This window comes from Patella vulgata, chromosome 4, assembly GCF_932274485.2.
Source record: "Patella vulgata chromosome 4, xgPatVulg1.2, whole genome shotgun sequence".
NCBI lineage: Eukaryota > Metazoa > Mollusca > Gastropoda > Patellidae > Patella > Patella vulgata.
In genome coordinates this window covers 64,278,089-64,298,841 of record NC_065882.2, presented here as the reverse complement: position 1 = coordinate 64,298,841, position 20,753 = coordinate 64,278,089, and the positions used below count along the sequence as shown (strand labels likewise).

At 36.5% G+C, this 20,753-nt stretch overlaps 1 protein-coding gene across 6 annotated transcripts; it reads left to right on the top strand.

The window, feature by feature from the left end:
- The first annotated feature begins 1,089 nt into the window (after positions 1-1,089).
- LOC126818765 (follistatin) lies at positions 1,090-20,735 on the top strand. 6 transcript variants are annotated; one of them, XM_050546321.1, is made up of 8 exons: positions 1,090-1,181; positions 1,563-2,721; positions 12,065-12,265; positions 12,707-12,925; positions 13,957-14,181; positions 14,750-14,980; positions 15,621-15,693; positions 18,474-20,735. In XM_050546321.1, the coding sequence occupies exons 2-8, from the start codon at positions 2,637-2,639 to the stop codon at positions 18,529-18,531; spliced, it is 1,092 nt and encodes a 363-aa protein (XP_050402278.1). In that variant the 5' UTR covers positions 1,090-1,181; positions 1,563-2,636; the 3' UTR covers positions 18,532-20,735. The 6 variants fall into 6 exon arrangements, with proteins under 6 accessions (XP_050402278.1, XP_050402279.1, XP_050402281.1 ...); XM_050546322.2 differs by lacking the exon at positions 1,090-1,181 and adding an exon at positions 1,197-1,327; XM_050546323.2 differs by lacking the exon at positions 1,090-1,181 and having other exon boundaries at positions 1,422-2,721; positions 12,071-12,265.
- The last annotated feature ends 18 nt before the right edge of the window (positions 20,736-20,753 follow it).

Below are 20,753 nucleotides of genomic sequence, written 5' to 3'. Positions count from 1 at the left end.
TTTGAGTCAATTCTTAACTTAAAGGAGCTAAATCGCTAACATTTGGGACCTAGAAATTGACAAAAGTGGGTCGCAACGCATATAATGCTGTAATATGAATTTGTATAAATTGATTTACATTCAATCGTTTCCGTTTTTACTCCAATTTCAAATCAGTTATGTTCGGCGAAATAAGCCAGCAGTCTCAAGCGAGCGCAAATTTCTAGCGTCTGGTTATTCCAGTCTACATACGCCGTTTGATTTGGTGCAATGTGTCTAGCCTCGTCCCTCGAGTCTCTTGATTTAACTGGGTTTGATGCGCCTTATGGTACACGATTCGTGTACCAATGGTAAAATGTTTATTTTGTCTTAAATATTGGATATCAAAAGCCCATCTTTTCCCGGTAAGATCACAACATGAATGTTGATTTAATTTGACAAATAAATCGTGTTTTCAATGTTGAAGATTTTGGATGATATTGAGTTAGAGACTTAGCTACTTTAAGTCTGGAAATGTTTTGTAAAACCGGGGCCGGGCCTTAATTTTTAAGGTTGTTTTTTCGACGTTATCAGATTATTTTAAACCAACTGTGTGCCTTTACACGCTCTCCTTTCTAGGTCCGTGCCTTACCACTTTGTAAATGTCTGGTAAAGTCACGACTAATAAAAAGAAATCAAATTCTTATCAAACTATTTCCGTTAATGCACCTAAATATAGTGGATTCCTAACCCTGTCTAAATTTTTGACCACGCATTCATTCCACATTTAATATTCTTTTTACCCACAGTTATTTCGAAAATTTAAGTGAAACGCTCTCAATATATTCTAACTACGCCTTTTAAAGAAATGTCTTTATGGTCTATAATATTAAAGGTAGGGTGTGATTTCATTCATTCATTTTTTGTCTTATGTTCTTAGTATTTTGTCGCTCCTATTTATGGAGGGTTACTATATTTGGCTGTACAATTCTTATCACTAAAATCTACGACTAACCCGCAATCTATAAACAACACAAATCTATTTTTGGCCCAATAAACTATTGTATATTGAAATGACGCGAAATATTATGTGATGTCATGGTGGGGGTTACCGCGTGCAGTCTATTATAGCCTACATATTAATTGGTGTGTCAGTAGATTTTACTATAATATCGAAATTCACTCGGATACTACAGCAGTCTTTCAACGAGACTTTGTTTATAGTAAATAATATGCTCTTAATATGTAATAAGATTGATAACATCTAAATATAGATATAGATAATCAACAGGTGCAGGCTATTGCAATAACTTTCAGCGTGTGGGGGAGTGGTTGGGCAAATTTATTGGCATTCAATGCAATTTTAAAAGTATTATTGCTTATATTTTCTTGTTATAATTGAGGAAAACTAGTATAGTGTACAATTTGGTCTTATGGGACATATTTATCAAAATTTTCCTTGTTTAAAAAACTTTTTTTATACCATAGGAATTTATTGAATTTCTGATGATGTAATAATATGGGTGGCATGTTTAATATAGAAATAGGATGTAACGGTTTAACTGTTTTATTGTATGTTTAGCCTCAATTTGGATTTGTTACAGATCTTGTCATTGACTATCAAGGGCTTCTCCACGGTAACAGGGATTAATCTGGAATTCTGAAATACCAAAGAGAACTTTCGGAAAGATCAGGTAAATAGAAATCTCAAGAACATTTAGAAGGAAAAGAAATCACAAATTTACTAGGACAATTAAATGGATAATTAAATACGACTTTTGTTAAAATTGGTTTTTAAATCGCTTTTTGAAAACTACAAACTACAATACCCAATAAACTGGCGTAGGAAAAGAACCGTTATAAAAGCAGATCAATGAAATAATATAGTGCGAACAATACATAAATGAAGTGAAAATCGATGAAGTGCTATCTATATAATAACATGTGCGCTGTGTAATCATTGTGATTATGAACAGATACTCAAAGTTTAAGTTTAGCTTTTAAATGCCTATATATAAATAATATTCGTGACCAAGTTTCTGAAATCCAGAAAAACAGCCGTATTATTCAGTCTTGGACAACTTATTTGTGAAGATCGATGTAAAGATGTTTTATCTGGTCTTATTATTCTCTGCATGAACTTTTTCCTGACATTGTATTTACGAGATATTTTACTACGAGGACCCAATCCGTTTCCTGGAGCACCAAGACAGACAAACATATTGCTCATTTAAGATTGATTCGATTGTAATTAGAATAAACTGACAAACTTTTTAAAGTCTGCAAGTGTCTCTAACGAGCTGCCGTCTTGTGGTTGAGGACACGAGAACTGTCATTAGAATGATGAAGAGTATAGACAATCGTTCATCCTAGAGGAACGCGCCGTACAGAGACCCCAGGATGACATATTTGTGTTTATGCCCTATAAAAAGGTTGCCATGTCTTCTACCGAAGTAAAAATCACTTCGACCTAGACAAAGTATTATTTCAAGTGTTCGCAGGAAGCTTGAGGCTACAGCACAGCAGAAAAAAATTAAAGACTACTTCATAATCAATAGAGTGGTCTAGGCAAAGATTAAAAAAAATAAAAACAGTTCTATATAGGCAGTAAAGAATTAAGAGTGCGCTAGAATTATGCTTGAACACTTGTCTATGGTTTTGTTTAACTATCGTTATCAATGAAGAAGATGTGTTCCATGGATTTTCTAGGAGTTACATCATACCTGTTACTTCTATTTTTACAAACTGTTTATACCTCAAACGGTAAGTTATATTACCTATATGTATGTATATTAAGTTTTATATAAAGTGGTGTAACGATATTTTGCTTTAAATGTCCGTGGGGGAGGTGTGTGTGTGTGTGTGGGGGGGGGTCGAGAGGTGTAACGCGTGGGCTTTATAGATCATAAGGTTTGTCAAGCAATGCAGTGACTTGACAAGGGTTACTCTCTCTCTCTCTCTCTCTCTCTCTCTTGTCTCTAATAGCACCCACCGAGCGACATAGCTCTATATAAGTCAATTGTAAAGTCGTATATCATATTCGCAGTTACAATTATTCTTACTAATAAATTATTTGTTCGAACAGTATTCGAATCGTGTGGTTCTAACATATGGCACAGGCTCATTTTTGAAGTTCTAATTAGCTTCTTATGATTTCAAACCCTACCCCCATATTTCTGTGCCTGGGGAAATTAAAGTAATAATAATTGCACTGTCTTGTACAGGGCAGTCTATTCTTTACAATAATAGTCTTTATACAGTAATCGTACCTTTTAGTGTGTTATCTATATCCCTTTAAGTGAAGTCTGTAAAAAATTAAATAAAATGTTATCTCCGTGACACTGGAAAAGCTAAAAACATCGCCAAATAACAAAATTACGTATCCGGAAACCGCAAAGCTCAAGGAAAAAAAAAATAAAAAATGAATTATAATTAGTTTATTTTGTTAATCTATTTAACTCTATTTACATGCCTGTCAATCTGTTTAATTCTGTTTACATGCATGTCTGTAATTAGATCAAAAGATTTTAATCGCATGTTTACAGAAATAGATAAGCATGTGCGTATAGAGATAACCGATTTCTGGGGTATGGCACACCTGTGCGTAGAAATTACTCGTTGGTAGATTAATTGAAGGTGTTGAAGGCCAATTCATCGAATACAAATACAGCCAACCTGGAGTGTTCAGCTTTCTCTGTTAAAATTTTCCCGGTTTTGGAGAGACTTTGAGATTATGGAAGTTCCATGTCCATCGTATACGATTAGGTGGAGTCATAAAGGCTTGTTTTATTGAAATGAAATGGAATCAAATGGGGGTTTAACTCTTTACAGTTCTGACCCGACTGGGCGAATGGAGACGGGTGTGTTTTGTTGAAGAGTGCCTCCATAATCTTATATAGAATGAAATGGGATTTAACGTCCTACTGTTCTGTACCGACTGGGCTAATGACGACGGACTTACGCCATACAGTGTGCTATGAGGGAAATTTTGCCCGGATATCTGCGCTACGACCTACTCTTGTATCGAATTTCAGCTGCCAAAGCATCTTTTACATGCCCGCCAATGTGTACACGGGACTTCGGTTTTTCGTCCCATCCGAACGACTAGACAGCTTTCCTTGAAACCCACGCCGGAAAATCCCTCTGAAATATCTCGGCCAACACCGGAAGTGAACGCGCGACCTCCAAGAGTTTTACTCACTTAGCTATTGTAGCTCCCTCCACAATCTCAAGACATGCTGCCTTATCTACAAGTTAAAACTGCTCAGATTTTCACAGGTGCTTTTTACAATGTTCGGCGTTAAATCATCTTAGTCTCCACTATCTAAAGAAATTAGTAATTAATTATTGTAGTATGCGAAACCAATCGTCCCTAACTGGTAGCCATTAAAAGAATATTCACAGATAATTAAACAAAATCTATCTTTAAATTTAGTAATTGACTAGAAATCCCGTGGGAAAGGTTATACCATATCTTACAGTTACTTATTTACCAGTTTGGGTCAAATGCAAGTAGCATGCTGAGTTGTTGGTAAGAGCATTTCTCATCAACAGAATGTTTATAATATAAATTGTAATATTCCTTATATCTACAATAATTAAGAGTGTGTAAGTGAAATTGAACGAATCTGGGTTTTTTTAATTCAGAGAGCAGTGTAGCACAATTACCTAAATGCGGATCGTTGCCAAGCAACGAATATTTACCCATCAGCAGCATTTTGACGGGTAACTTTCAAATTTCAGGGATTAGGGCTATAATAACGATTTGGGCGACATTGCAAGACTCTCGATACTCTTGTATTCCTTATTTGGACAAACTAAGCAGACATCCCGATTTCTGTATAATTACTAAAAATGGCACCTTTTTAAGCACTACCCTTATATGGGACCACATTTGGATCGTCATATCCTGTACATTCAGGTGTGTTTACAAAATCAAACAACGAAAGGAACAGTTAGTTTGAAAATCGAATAAAACAAATCTATAATAATACACACACTATAATAATTCATTATTTTATGCTGATGAAAAGATGAAAGTAGAATTAAAATGTATTATCATGGTAATCATGTCTCGATCAGTCTCCATTATCCGTAATAATTGTAGCCTATACTAATATAGGCTTACACAACAGCCACCATGGTTTCCATACAGATTTTTTCGGCTTTTGCACTTGTTGCTCTCTTTAGATTGTTAGACGGTAACAGCAGCCATTTACACCTGTATTTTGAGAGAAAAACCCATATAATTGATAACATTATCCGAAATATTTATATTGTATTTGACGCACGATAAGAATGTGGGATTGGTCAAAGGTAGCGCATTCTATTCGTAACTATAGAATATTAAATTTCCCATAAAGCGATACATTAGACCACCTTTCCTTTTTGGAAAAACTGATAATCTATCTTGACGTTAAGAAATGCTTTGAACATGCGTCAAAATTCAACAGTCGATAAAATATGATTATCATAATTCCTTTCATTTCTTCTAAAAAAAAAATCGGAAGTATGTATACACGGCGGTTGTATGTATAATATTACCTACTCGAGACATCATTTGTAAACTTGTGTGTTTTAAGCAACCGTTATAAAGTCTTCTGTGTCTTTAAACAATTGAAAGAATACCTCTAAGAAATGTGTTTCCCAAAGAAGACAGTCTACTAAATATAAGTTTGCTTGAAAGAGTCTGTTATCGATTGTGCTTGTTTACACAATTAATATATCATTCATGTCATTGTAAAGGCTATCCCCCTAAAACCCTGCAACACACTCTGATAGACCAGATGCACTTCTTTGACGTTTTGAATATAGATATCACGAGTAAGTGTTTACACTAATCAATCTATTATTGGTTAACGATAACCAGTGCCGGACTGGTAGGCCAAAGGCCCACCTGTCAGGTCATTGACCACGGCCGACGCATGTACGCAATGAAGGCGCGTCACTAGCACGCCGAAGGCGCATTAGCATCCGTGGAGGGTCTGGGGGTCCCCTCCCCTCAGGAAAATTTTAAAAATTTAAAAATTGACAACCGCAAACCCATTTTCCAAGCATTTCAGACCAAAGCTTCCTATCATTTATTTCTGCTGTTCTGTGTCCTGTCCTGTCGTCCTCGCCCTTCTTCTTTCTTTTCTTTCCTCCCCTCTCCTTTCTTTTTCTTATTTCATTTTTCTATCTCTTTTTTCTTTTTTCTTTATAAGCTTAGGTCCACTTTTTTTAATGAGCTTAGGCCCACCTGTCACGGACAGGTGGACAGTGGGGCCCAGTCCGCACTGACGATAACACATATCGCAGTCCAGTAATTAACAAATTGTTAACTTTTTGTTTCACTTTTGTATTTAAACCACTGGGTTGGTAATCTCTGTAAATGGCTTCATCATGCATATCTTGTATATTAACCTCGAGTTTACTAAATGTCATTGTGCTTGATAACGGCAAGAGGATACTTGTCGAAACGTCGTGCTTTTAGAATAAAACCATAGATTGTTTACCCATAGATATCGTGTTCTGTTAATGTGTTTCCCAATCGCTAAATGCCACTTAAAGATTATATTCGGATATCTAAGTTCAAATTATCTCTCCTTTAATTAAAGGGGAATTATGTATGATTGGATAAAGAGTTGACAGTGACAATTCTCGCTATAGTAATGAAAAGGGAATATGTTGAAAATTATAAAATTACTTCACTATGAGCCGAGTTAATGCCGATGCAATTACAGTGTATCCTCGATTGTTATTGCTACCGTCGTTACGATAATAAAAATATCTCGATTATCCATTTCAACCGCAAATCGTATTTAAATCTATTAGAAATCTAGTGTATCCGATGGCATCGAGAGTTGATTATAGTCTTAGTAAGTTAATTAATATCAAATCAATAATTCATATATAAGACAACAGGAAAGACCTGCAATAGGCAGATTTAGCTCTTGCATAATGAAGTTGGGTGGGCATCAACAGGGAAATCAAGACGGGCATATGTCATGCAGTAGTCTATGAAGGAAATTTTGTCCTGGCAGCGGTACAGCGACCGTTAACCTGATCCCAATAGTATACACAAGATCTTTGCTATTGTACCATCCGAACGACTAGTCGTTTTTCTTTGCCAATCACTACTTTGAAACCACCCTTCGGTTTTTAACAGAAGTTTAAATAGCAAATATTTGTTGTACTTCTGTATAACTATTATTATCCTGTAGTCTAATTAATCACAATCATCTATTTCAAATAGCTCGTTAGTAGCCCTTTAGGTAAAATAAACATTTGAAACTAATATCAATATTTTTATTTGGACAGACGTCAATTCAAAAGTAAGGCATAGGGAAGGTTAACATCCTAGCCTTCTGCTTCAACCGGGGTTATGGAGACTCCACACGTAATGTAGGATGCCATGAAAGAAATTTGGCCAGGGTTGCAAATGAAGTCCAACTGCAAATCCCGGGGAACTCCTGATTAGTAGGCCGGGTGTCTAACTCACTGAGCCACTGTAGTTCCCAGGTTTTACATATAAATAATTCTTAATGTGAAATAAAATATTTAATGTCCCAAGAGGTAAAAATATACACAACTCAGTTTATATGGAAAACAATCGCTGGTTTATAAACATAAATCACGACGTTTCGACAAGTATTCTCTTACCGTTTTCAAGCACTTTATATGTGTTTATATTTGTATAACCCAGGGATTGTTTTCCATATAAATTTTGTTGTGTTTCTTAGTGTGCTCAATCGCTAAATGCCTCTCAAGGATTATATACTACAAGATAATCGTTTCATAATTTTTAGTAAAACACATCATTAACATGTGTCGTAGTGGCAGACATGACAACCCCTGCAGTTAAACCCGTTTTTGGGGTCTGGGCCACAGTAGGTACTATAGTTCAAATAGTTTTAAAACTGAAACATATGCTTGGAAGTTGGTGGAGGTTTGCATACATTATAGCTACAGATCACCAATTATTTCACCATTGAATTTATTGTTATAGACCGTGTCTAACTTTTCCCCAAATTTTCGCGGGATTGAACGCTTTCTAACACAGGTCTAAGGTACACCATGGAAAATTTGAGATACACAAACTGAAAGTAGCATACATTTCAACCTTACCACCGTCTTCATTAGCCCAGTTTAGGAGCAGAACAGTAGGACGTTAAACCCCATTTCATTTCATTTCATTTCAACCTTACCAGCCTCTTAACTTTCGCATCCTTCCGCCTCAAAGTCATGAATATTTACCGAAACCTGACAGAAAATGTATTTTCAAACCATTTTCTTTGATCCTACACCAAAAGGTCAACAAAGGTCACCATGCAAAAGGGGGGAAGGGAGAGAAAGTGAGCTGTGTCTAATATAATCATGTGTAACCATGTGACTTCCGGTTTCAGATAATCATCTGCCACGCGTCCGCCAGTCAGATTTTACTAATTTTATCGATTTTGTGCAATTACATTAATGTTCTGATCCAGTGAACCAGGCTTCGGTGTTTTGAGTGCAAACCTAAATCATCAAATGGTCACGGGTTTCTGACCACAAAATAAACTCTGCGTTAATCGATAATTGATTGTTTAAAGGATCCGGTGCAAAACTGGGTCTTTGATAACTGTGTCTCGGTTTTACAGATATATATAATTAGGAATAAATCACCAGGAACATAATTTCAAACCGGGAGAAGATCGAAATTAGGTCAGAAAGTAGTTTATACTAACTATCCAGGCCGCTTTTTAAAAAATCGATATGAAATGAAATGGGGGTGAACGTCCTACTTTTCTGCCCCGACTGGGCTAATGAAGACGAGCGTACACCATGCCTTGTGCTATGAGGGACATTTGCCCGGATAGAAGCTCCACGGCCTACTTAGTGTTTAATGAGCCAACTAGAAGACACGTGAATATAGATGATTTGATAAATGACCACCGGTGTTTTAATAACAAAATGGCCGGATATTCCGAATCATTCCGCCAGCAGTTCTGACACGAGACTGGATCCGCCGCTGGACATTTTAACTACTCGTATTCAATGACTTGCCTGTTATATATCGTTATATCGACTAATAATTATTTATCACGTTTAGTGCACACTTTTAAATCAAGTTATGTGTCCATAAACACGTTTATTATCCATAAAAAAACACGCGGCTTTGAAACCTGTGTCTAGAAGCACACCAGTTACATCACTCGTAAATGAGTCTTAATAGATTCATTTACTATTAAAATACGTTTGCAATAATTTACTACAAATCGATATGTTATTCACTCGGTGCTTTTGAACAGACTTCTATCAAATGCCAAATGTCTAGAGTTTTGTTTTTAATGAGTACGTAACCCATGTAGACATTTCGGCTACGCTATTTTTGAAATAAGCGATATTCAGACGTTACGTCAGACGTCTATTTTTTTTTATCGGCCACTGATATTATAGTTGAGCTTATTTACGCATTCATTTTAATGACAGGAAATCAATTGAGAACAATAAACTGTGAAAGGTGTGTATTTTTGAAGAATATAAGGAATGGATGTACAATTGAACATATTTTAGTACCCATAGCAAATTGGCAGATCCTAAGTAAATCTATGCTATTATACATGTATTTTCGTGTGCATGGGAGCTAGGAGCAAAATAGACGAATCACATCCCTTACAAATTTCTCAAATATGCAAATGCAATGCGGGATTGCCTGGAATGTTAATATTGACAAGACTCTGTATTGTTCAGTATTTTGGTAAACCCGTCATTTTATTTCTTCAGAAGGTCGCTTTTATATGGCATGAACGGTGACAGTTACATTGGATTCAAACTTAGAATTAATGAGATTTAAAATGATCCGCTTATAAATGTGCTGCGTTTTCAGTACATATAACATACATATAGTATTAAAACCAGTGTAGTAGAAGCATGAAAGACATGAATGTTGTTCCCATTAACTACTGCCCTGACCTTTCTAAATATAAACAATCGGTTTTCACCGGGTAGTTAATAGTTCAAATATTCAGGACGATAAAGATACTTCAAATATGAACATTTACAAACTGGGTGCTGATTAGCTATGGTCGACCCAATGCTTCATATTTCAAAACGGAAATTAAAACCTCGAGGTCCTAGAATAAAAGTTAAATCTACAGTTTCCAGATCGTAGAGAATCAAAAGTTAAATTGATTCAATGGCATTTAATAATTAAACTGTAAATACGTAGGTCACAATTCTATAGAATACACTTACTGTGAATAAAAAAATTATGGACATTTAGGGAAGCATTATGTTACATAAATAGCTGGTTGTTATTGCAGTAATACTTCAAAACAATATAATGAAAAGGTGTATATATTATATTGTAAATTTCATTCAAATGGCTTCATTTGTAGGCGAATTTATGAATGTTTAAAGATGTAGTGTAGATCCTGAAATATCGTAGCAACGGTTCCTGTCAACCGAGACTAAGTCTCGATTATCCATATTATTGTTAAATTTTTAAATCTCGCGGGTGTTCAGATTCATTTAAACCTATGTGATAATGGTCTTGACATGTTAATAAAATTTCTAAAATATATATATATATATATAACATTTGAAGCTAAACAAAAACACTTGCAATAGGCCCATTTAGCTCTTACATAATGCATCTTTAAAGTTTACAAGGGTTTATATTGATTTCACATCGCCACCTATCTATCTGTCATTAAATATGCAGATATATTAACTATAAAATGGTACAGATTATTAACATTTTACATAGGCTATGTTATGGGAACAGTCTGACTTTATATGCCTTTAAAACTGTGTGTTGTTTTAAACATTATAGTTTAATACATTAAGACATCAACTTGGGCAAGACCTCTCTTCCCCAAAAATATAGAAATATAAAAATGGCCAGCTTTTATGGGGTTGTATAATTTCTTAAGCTTGAACCGGAAGCGGAATGATTGGGTCTTGTTCTTACCGTTCAACGAAGCGCATAGTTGAATAAATGAAATAGGGTTTAACGTCCTACTGTTCTTCTCCGGTTGGGCTAATGAAGAATTTCATACACCTTACAGAGTAATAGATGAGAATTTTTGTCAGGACCGTGGCGCTACGGTCAATCTTCCAAGTATCGAATTTGAACTGCCAAGAGGTCTTTTACGTGCACGCTATTGTGTAAACAAGCCTCGGTATTTCGTCGCATCCGATCGACTGTAGGTTGTCATTGTCAGGCCCTCTATCCTGCAACACTGACAAGGGGGAACATATATAGCTGAATAAAAATGTCCCTTTAAATTTTGACACTAATATTACGTTGAGTCACGTATGTAAAGTTCACATAAGCTATACAATTGATGTGTTTTAAATTATGTATTGATAACATCCAGCCCTAATACTGGGTTATTTGGTATGATATTTATGAAGTATAATTAGTGTTTAATATTTTTATAACCATTACAATTCCCAAATCAATAAGTGCATAGAAGAATGGTTGAAATTGCAGTCGTTATGCATGTCGTTCAATGCATTCAACCTGTCCAATTCAAATTCAATAATATGATTGATTAATCGCAGTTTGTGAAAACATTCAGTGATTTTTGGTTTTCATGGGAAACGTATTTTCTCTTTGACTGTAACTACGCGGACATTAACTATGTATTTAATCGGTGTTTTCAGATTTAAGAAAAGTCGGTAGGCGTATCCAACCGGAGTGTAAGTGTACGCAAGTTTACATAATAGTAATAAAATATGTTGAACTAAGTCTTCTGCAACGATGGAGACTGGGGTAGTCGATGGGTAGGGGATCGGGGTAGTCGATTGGTAGAGCACTGGTCGTACGCATATCGGCGTGAAAGTGTACATAATCCTCCGAATAGGACAAAAATCCAAAGTTAACCATTTGGAGAAGAGTAGGTGGAAACTAGCATAATACAGCCCCCCCCCCCCCCCCCCATTGTACATTTAACCATAGAAATTCAAATTACCGTATACGATTTTTAACCCCATTCTAGAAAGATACCCTGCTCATCCGTTACTCCTAACACTGACATCAAGTATTGTGTTGAACTTACTGTCCTGAACACAAAACTACCTGGTACAAGGCGACCTGCTTCTGAATATGTAATTACGTGTATTTATGTATGTTCTTAAGCTGCAGGTGGAACTTGTTGGATGTCCATCAATAGACATGGATTGTGTCGTAATGTATATGGCTTAAATATGACAAGAGAGGAGTGCTGTGCTAGTGGAATAGCAACCATGTCGTGGAATCCGTATCCTAATCCTTCTAGAAGTACACTCTTTATATGGGCCATATTGTCAGGAGGTGCGCCCAATTGTTCTCCTTGCCACAGTAAGTAAACAATATGTACATAAGGAAGGGTCGGTGTGCTCTACCCTTTGCAACGCTGGTTTTAACGGTCGTCTTTACATATTAGTCATGTGTTCTAAAGCGGTGGACACACTAGCTTAATCATTCAGCTCAATCGTTCGGCCGAATCAACCTAGTGTGTCTGCTACTTAAGAATAGTCTCTTTCAAGAAACGTGATCTCACCGATTCATGCCCATGGTCAGGAACAAACTGTCTAATTGTGGTTGGGTAGCCTCCTTATATGATTAAGGACGTCATTCTTCATTTACCTTAATAACAAAAGCATGCGCAACGTTAAGTAATATTTCAAAATTGAATAAATGAGCACATCAAATCTAATGAAATTTGTTTTACACATTAATAAAAACTATCCTGCTCTATAAATAAATCCACAATTCATCAATGAAGTAAGTTTCTGTTAGCTAGCTGTGTTAATGTAAGATGTGAACAGAACCGGGAGTGCAGAGTACGGCGTGGTTATCCAAAGTGTGTGTGCGTTCCTGATTGTCCCAGGGAAGTAAAATTACAAGGTCTGGTGTGTGGGTCCAATGGTGTGACGTATAGGAACAACTGCAGTTTGCAAAGATACAACTGTCGGTTTAATTCAAGAATACCTGCTGTCTACTCTGGTCGTTGTAAGGGTAAGATTTAATTAATTTACTTAAATGGACAGTCAACAAGATATGGAGTCCGTAGAAAAAAAAAGTTTAGCCAAACATTTCTGTCCGTCTTTTTCCCCGGAGATCGTGACTGACTTCACCCCAAATAATCTTCTTTAACTCTCTAAGGCTGTAAGTTCGCGATATCGTCAACAGTCATCAAAAATAACCAGGCAAAGCGTGGAATACACCCATACTGCAGCTATGTCTCAACTACAGCTTATACCGAAAGAAAACTTGGATTTTGATCAAATTTGATAAGGATCTAGGATCCGTGAAGAAATCTAAACACTAGGGTTCATCCTCTTATGATCCAATTGCTTTCAACCAAATTTGGAAAAGCAGTCTGTTAAAACCTGTAGCCCCTATCGTGATCACAAGGTCTGCTTCAAAGAACGGAAGGCTGTGGAATAGGGGTCATTGATCCCAATGCTTTAAGCCAAATCTGAAAAAGATTCATTAAAGAATTATAGCATTTAATAGCGTTCATAGAGTTTTTGGAACGTTGAAAATTGATAGGGTTCATTTTTCCATGACCTTAATGCTTTCCACCAAATTCAAAAACATTCCATTAAAAACTTTAGCCTCGTGTTCACAAGGTTTTCGGAAAGCGGGCATTCCTCTTAAGCTTCACACTAAATTCGAAAAGAATCCGCCAAAAACTGTAGTCTCTATTAGTAAGTGCAGGATGACCGCACAGCACGCAAAACAAAAATCTACAAAATAAACCTGCGGACATGACAGAAAATAGACATTGCGCCAAATAAACAAATATCAAATCAAGTGAATGGATCCGGGGGCCAGCCGTAACGTGTTGTTGACGGAACGACGGACAAGGTGACGAAATTAAACACCCACACTAAAAATTGGGCGTATAAAAATCCAGCTTGGGTTGTAAAAGGCCAATGCTGACAGTATTTATCCGTTGAGTTGAGCTGAGTTAAGTTTTTAAGGTCGAAATGCGCCAACTTTGGCTGTTGTTGGTGACACCTAATATTTTTTTATGTTTTCAGCGTCATGTCATAACGTGACATGTAATAATGGTTTGTCATGTTTAGAGGACCAGAATGGAATACCTCACTGTGTAAATAGTTTTTCAGTCTGTAGTAATAGAACTAGAGAACAACAAGCTGTTTGTGGTGAAGACGGTATCACATATCCTAGTTTGTGTCATATAGTATTAGCCACATTTAGAAAACAGAGTTCAATACGTGTAGCGTACAGACGACCATGTATAGGTAGGAAGAAATATTTGTTTATATTATAAGGTAATCCCGGTAATAAACCATATCTCAAAGTTATCCCTAATGGTGAAATTTCAATGACTTGTATTTAATGAACATTACATGAAATGAGCATGTTATACCATATAGAGTACTAATCAACATGTCAGAGATATAAGGACTAGATGTTGGCCACGGGCCCATTAATATAGCTAATTGCGGTTTGGTTCCAATTGGGTCGGAATTACATTCCATTAGAACAGAGTACTGGTGGGGGTTATTACCCTTATTAAAACGAATATATAAACATATTATTATGTAAGCCACCGGATAACAACTGATGCCATCGTCAAGCGATTTAAACGAACCAGATTGAAAATTTGAATTCATCTTCCCATGCATTAAAAGAGTCTGATTTCATTTTCATAAAATACACCCGGACCTCTATATTGTCCGTTCTAGGAACACAAAAATGTATTGAAACACAATGTGTTCATGTAAATTTGATTTATGTTATTGTTCCCGCTCTCCCCAGCGGATGGCCTTGTCATGATCTTACTTTATTAATCTCATGTCATTTCAGAAAATGCTACATGCAGTACTTTGCAGTGTCCCAATAACGGAACGTGTTTAACTGATACTGCCACTGGTTTTCCACAGTGTGCTAATTGTAGAGATCATTGTTACCCCACATTACCAAATTTAAATGTATGTGGTACGGATGGTGTGACGTATCGAAATTATTGCACCATGCAACAAGAAGCGTGTAGAACGAAAACAGTAATTAAAACGAGGAATTCTGGAATTTGTCATGGTAAGAATAATATCTTGAAATTCGTGGTCATTGAAACTTTATCTACAAAGAGGTTTTCCTATATAGCCAAAGTTAAAGGTGGGGCTACATGAAGGAAACGCAATAATGCGCTTTGCATTATGAGATTAGAGGTGTTACGCCCCCTCTCAATGTTTTGACAAGAATATTTTCATGTTCAGATTCTATCTTCATTATTTCATATGGCATTGCTCAACCTATGTCATATAGCATGTTCCAAACGACCCTGTATATCGGCGCCGCGGAATGAGACCCATCCTTCTCCCCCCAAAAATATTTGGTTTTAGTGCCACCCGCCCTTGCATTATATCTCCGATACATTATGTGGTGCAGGGTGAACAATTGGCGTGCTATGTTTTTTTTGGGAGACGGGTGTGCATTGAACGAATTGAGATATTTTTCAAATAATAATGCGTTTTGAGGACCTAAAAGATGGGCTAATTCGACTAAGTATATGCCTTATTTTAAAATCATATCCAGCCATTAGTTCTACATAATGTTATAAGATATTTGTTTAAATATGAATACGGTATACATTGATTGACATTTTATTGAGGTGAGTTACAGTGTAAATGTGGTTGATATATATTTAGAATTTAATTTGTACATGCTATTGGTACAGATAAAATAAGATTTACTAAGAAGAATAAAAAGTGTCGTAAACATCGACGTCATAAAAATATGACCGGTTTAAGGTATAGTATAATATATATATAGGTGTTGTATAGTCTCTCTTGGTGTTGGTTTTATACAGGTAATTCTCGTACTCATTGGTTTCAATCTTCATTCTCAATCAACGCCACTGTACTAAGACTGTCAACTGTTTTACTGGATGTAGAGAAAATATCCTCGATCATCCAGCACACGCGTTTCAACTCGGACCGGAAATGAAATGAAATGAAATGGGGTTTAACGTCCTACTGTTCTGCTCCTATGCTGGACTAATGAAGACGGGCATACGCCATACAGTGTGCTATGAGGGAAATTTTGCCCGGGCAGCGGCACTATCGCCTACTCTTATATCGAATTCCAACTGCCAAGGGATCTTTTACGTGCATTCCAATGTATACACGGGACCTCGGTTTTTCGTCTCATCCGAAGGACTAGACAGCTGTCCTTGTCAGGCACTCCGTTCTGCACCACTGACAAGGTGAAACCACGCCGGAAAATCCAGATGAACTTTCTCGGCCAATGCAGGGATCGGACACCCGACCTCCAGGCTAGCGAGCCAGTGTCTTAACCAACTAGCCACCGTGGCTCCTACTCGGACCGGACTTGAAAGCATAATGAGATGAAATGGGGTTTAACGCCCTACTGTTCTGCTCTGACAAGGTTATTGACGACGGGCATATGCCATATAGTGTGCTATGAGGAAAAGTTTGCCCGGACAGCGGCACTGCGGTCTACTCTTATATCGAATTCCAGTTGCCAAGGGATCCTTACGTGCACGCCAATGTGTACACGAGGCCTGTTTTCTTTACCGTCCGAACGACTAGACAGCTGCACTTGTCAGGTCCTCTGTCCTGCACCACTGACAAGAGGAAACCACGCTGGAAAACCCCGGACCTTACAGACTTGCAAAACACCGTGCCAATTATAACATCTCTTGAATTTATTTGAATTTGATTGTATGTATCAAAATATTATAAAATTCAATGCCGATCTTAATAAAATGTGAAGGACTAGATATTCGTAGCGACATTTTCTGTTAAGCCATGGTGCCACAGGTTGGGAATGTATCTTGAAACAGATGGGTATACTAGAATGTATATACATGTGCTGTATATAGAAAAGAATTCAAGGTTATGAAACGTGCTCAAACTTACATTAAAAAGTGCATGCTAGTAGTTATTGTCCTTTGTATTAACAACCTTGTGTTCAAGCTAGAGATTATACGTTATGAAGATGTGCTCAATTTAATGATTAGGTTTTTTGGACAGTGCGTTCTATTAATTTTGAATGTATTATCGTGAACCCGGTGATGTCATTACTTCGTACACTGACGAGCGACCAGGAGACAGGGCTAGACTAGAACTAACCCTAACCCTAACCCAAGACCTAGCCCTAACCTTTACCCTAACCCACAATCCTCAGCAACATTCACATACCCTGACCCTGTTTACATCTCGTGATCTGAATGGTGGCCTTAGTGTTTAGATCTGACCCTCTAGATGTGTGTAGATTACTAACCTGTTATAGGCTAATATCCACTTAACTTCGGTGTGCACATTGCCTTTAGTCGAATGTTTTTCACTATATGGAATTTAACCTGTTCCGTGTTACGCAGTCTGTTCACAAATAAGTTACCTCTCTACCTTGCTGTTCCAGGAAGGTTGGGAGTTTTGGGGATGAGTCCGACGGCAAATTGTAATATAGGATTTGTGGCATATCCTATCTAAATATCGGATGTCATCAACAATAGACTTGTGCAACTCCAATGGTTGCCGGTAGAAGCTAGATTTGACTATATTCTGACAACTATCCATAAAGCCATGTTTTCTGACACTGCACGACAAAACTTGCGATCTCCAGCAGATAAAACATTGCTTTCGGTTCCTATAAGATATAATGAATTGTATGGAAAATATTCTTTAGCAGTTCATGGTGCATATTTATGGAATAAGCTTCCACGACAAATGCGCACGACACCTCTATATCCAAGTTTCAAGTCAACACTAAAGAAACATCTGTTTACCAAATATATGAGCAAGAACAATAGTTGACCTCACTGTGAAGCGCTTAGAAATGACCAGCGGACATGATTTAGCGCTGTATAAGACAATTTATAATTTTTAATATTATCCAAAAATTGTAGAAGCACAACAGTATAGAGTTAAGGACAAAAAACCGACAATTTTATATACTGTCTGCTAGAGGGGGGGTCGACGAACAGGAGGTTAAGGCATATAATATAAATGTATGTGCTCTTTCCTAGTATTTTCTTTTATGTTTAGTAGTGGTGTAGCCTAACTGTAACGTAAATACGAAGTATCATTATTAGTTCATATTCTTTATTCATCTTCATGTCAGTACACCAATCCTTGCATTCCTGTATCCTGAATCTGATGTAAAATTTTGTGGATTTGAATTATTTACAATCAAATATACCCACATAATGCTTTATGTTATTGTCTCATTTACATAACATCTATTACTCTTTGAAATGTATCATGTCCGCCACGTTCCAGCTTATGGCAGACAACTTTAGAACTCATGCCAAGCACCCCCTAATCAAATCTAAGTTCCCTGATCCGTTTGACCGGTTGACCAGATCATTGTTATGACAACCGTGATCAGTATTCTTAGAAACAATTGTCATGCGTTATGTTAACTTCATTATTTTTATTCAGTGTTACGTATGATTATTTAAATTAAAATAGAAAAGTAAAAGAATTCAATGCTTCAAATTAACGCTACATTTCTCTCTTTATGCATATATGCAGAAATATATTTTTTTATATTTTTATAATTACAGCTTTCTCTGTGCCTCAAGAAAGTTCAGCAGACGACATAGGCCTAACTCTATTGGATGATTACTACGAATTTAGAGATAACATAGAGGAGAGCATGTATTCTTAAAATGTTCATACTCTGTTAATGCGTTTAAAGCTGAATTTCTTTGACGGCTATCAAACGACACTGAAAACGGAATACGGCTTCATCTTTGTCGGGCGTCTAATGTCAGAGGGGTCTTGAATTAAATTACGAGCAAGAACATTTCTATTTTCTATTATTTTAAAAACTGGTAGGTCCGATAGCCGATGCTTTGAACTTACGTCATAAAAATGGGATCGAGTTTGTTAGATAAATAGTATGTCCAGACCTCTTGCGTAATTCGAAAATACGACTATATGACACCCTAAGTTATATTTGCCAATCAGTAGACGATAAATGTTTGAAGTATACGTTTGTCAGGTCAACCAGAAATGGGCGTTGCTAGTCCTGGAATTCAGCTTTAATAGGATTATTCTTGCCAAGATGGAATGAATTTTAAAATGGTACATTTATATGACATTGTATTCTAAAGGACGTGTGACGGGTATATTGTCAGTGCCATGTGATTAGAATATGATATTTGGAGTCTAGAATATTTCTGGGATATGAGGTTGTGAAATTTGTGTAAATAAATATAAATATTCACGCAAGAAGACAAAAAGGTGTTTTATTAAAACGGGTAAGATATCGATCGAATTAATTCGTGTAATCGTGTTTCGCCTTACAAACAATCTCTGTCGACCTATGCACCCGTTTTAAAATGCTTTGTTCGACATAATTGAAGGTTACCAATTAAGAAGAGAGCTGTCATCGGAAAAAGGCGGATTCGGGTGAAAGACAGATCATGTGCATAATATACATTCATGGCCTCTTTTGTAGTTATTATTCCACTTATAATTGGTTGTGCATTATACATTTGATAACATTTTATTATAATTATTGTACCGCATGAAATCCCATATTTGTATATTGATTTTATATACATGTAAATGTTTTGTTTTATGAAACATTATGTTATGTGGACCTATAACTTATGTCCTCTTATCGTGTTCAACAACGGTATGATTCTTTTAGCCATAATTGGCATATATTCCTTCTTGTATTTTCTCAATCTAATCTAAATATTTTGTTATTTAAAGATACATTATGTAAGATTTAGATACAGAGCCGAAAGTTCTTGCCATACTAGTCAAACATAGCTAATTAAAAATGAATATATTGAAAATTTCAGTCAAATTAGTTTATTCTAAACGAAGTTAAAATAAGTGTCTCAATTGTCAACTATGCCTACCATTGTTACAATAATAAATAAATTCTTGATTATCCATTATTATTAAATGGCTGTTGTGCTTTAATCCATTCAAAATCAGGGTCATCTGATGCTTTAGAGAGTTCAATATGGGCTTGTGATGTGAATAAGTGCCTAATTAATAATTCTTATAATATTTGAAACCAAAAAGAAGACCTACAATAAGCCGATTTAGCTCTTACATAATGCATCTTTAAGCGGCACACATAAGGCAAGTTTGAAAGCGGCTGATAGGAGTATGCAACTCCCAAAATAGTGATGCCGAGTTAAATATCTATTGCTCATCACTTTGATTTAAAATACAGTTGATAACTCTAGTTTTCTGGAGATATTCTCGTCTAACTTTGGCAGTCGTAATCAAGCGGGACTTACCAAAAGGGTAACGACCGCACGCAACCTTAATTCCTGTCGTATATAGATATGTGAGTTTGTTTTCTTGGTGGCCAGTGTTTGATTCCGGTTTTGGCTACAAAATATTCCTCTTGATTTTCCAACGCTGTTTCCATTGGTCAGTAGTACGGAAAAGGGTGTGTCTAGTCATCGGATGGTACGACAAATCGAAATGCCCACGGAAGTTGGCATCCACGGAAAAGAACCCTTGACAGTTGGAATTGGATGAAGAGTAGGCGGAAACGCCGTGACCGAGCAAATTTTCTCTCATAACACGTCTTCATTAGACGTGCAGAACCGCAGGACTTGGAACGCATTTCATTTTTTTCATGATGTTTGCATATTCGCTATTCGCTTTTTTGCAGTTCGGGTAGTCAAACACCTATACTATAGTTTCAAATACGACCCTTTAGTCACGTTGCCTCGTGTGAGTCGAAACTCTATTTTTGCACATAATCATTTTATTTTTATCGAAACACACAGTGTCATATTTGTGTCGATTGTCTACTCTTTTATCCTTAATAAAATAGATTTATTATAGACTTTTCTGTTTCATGTTGT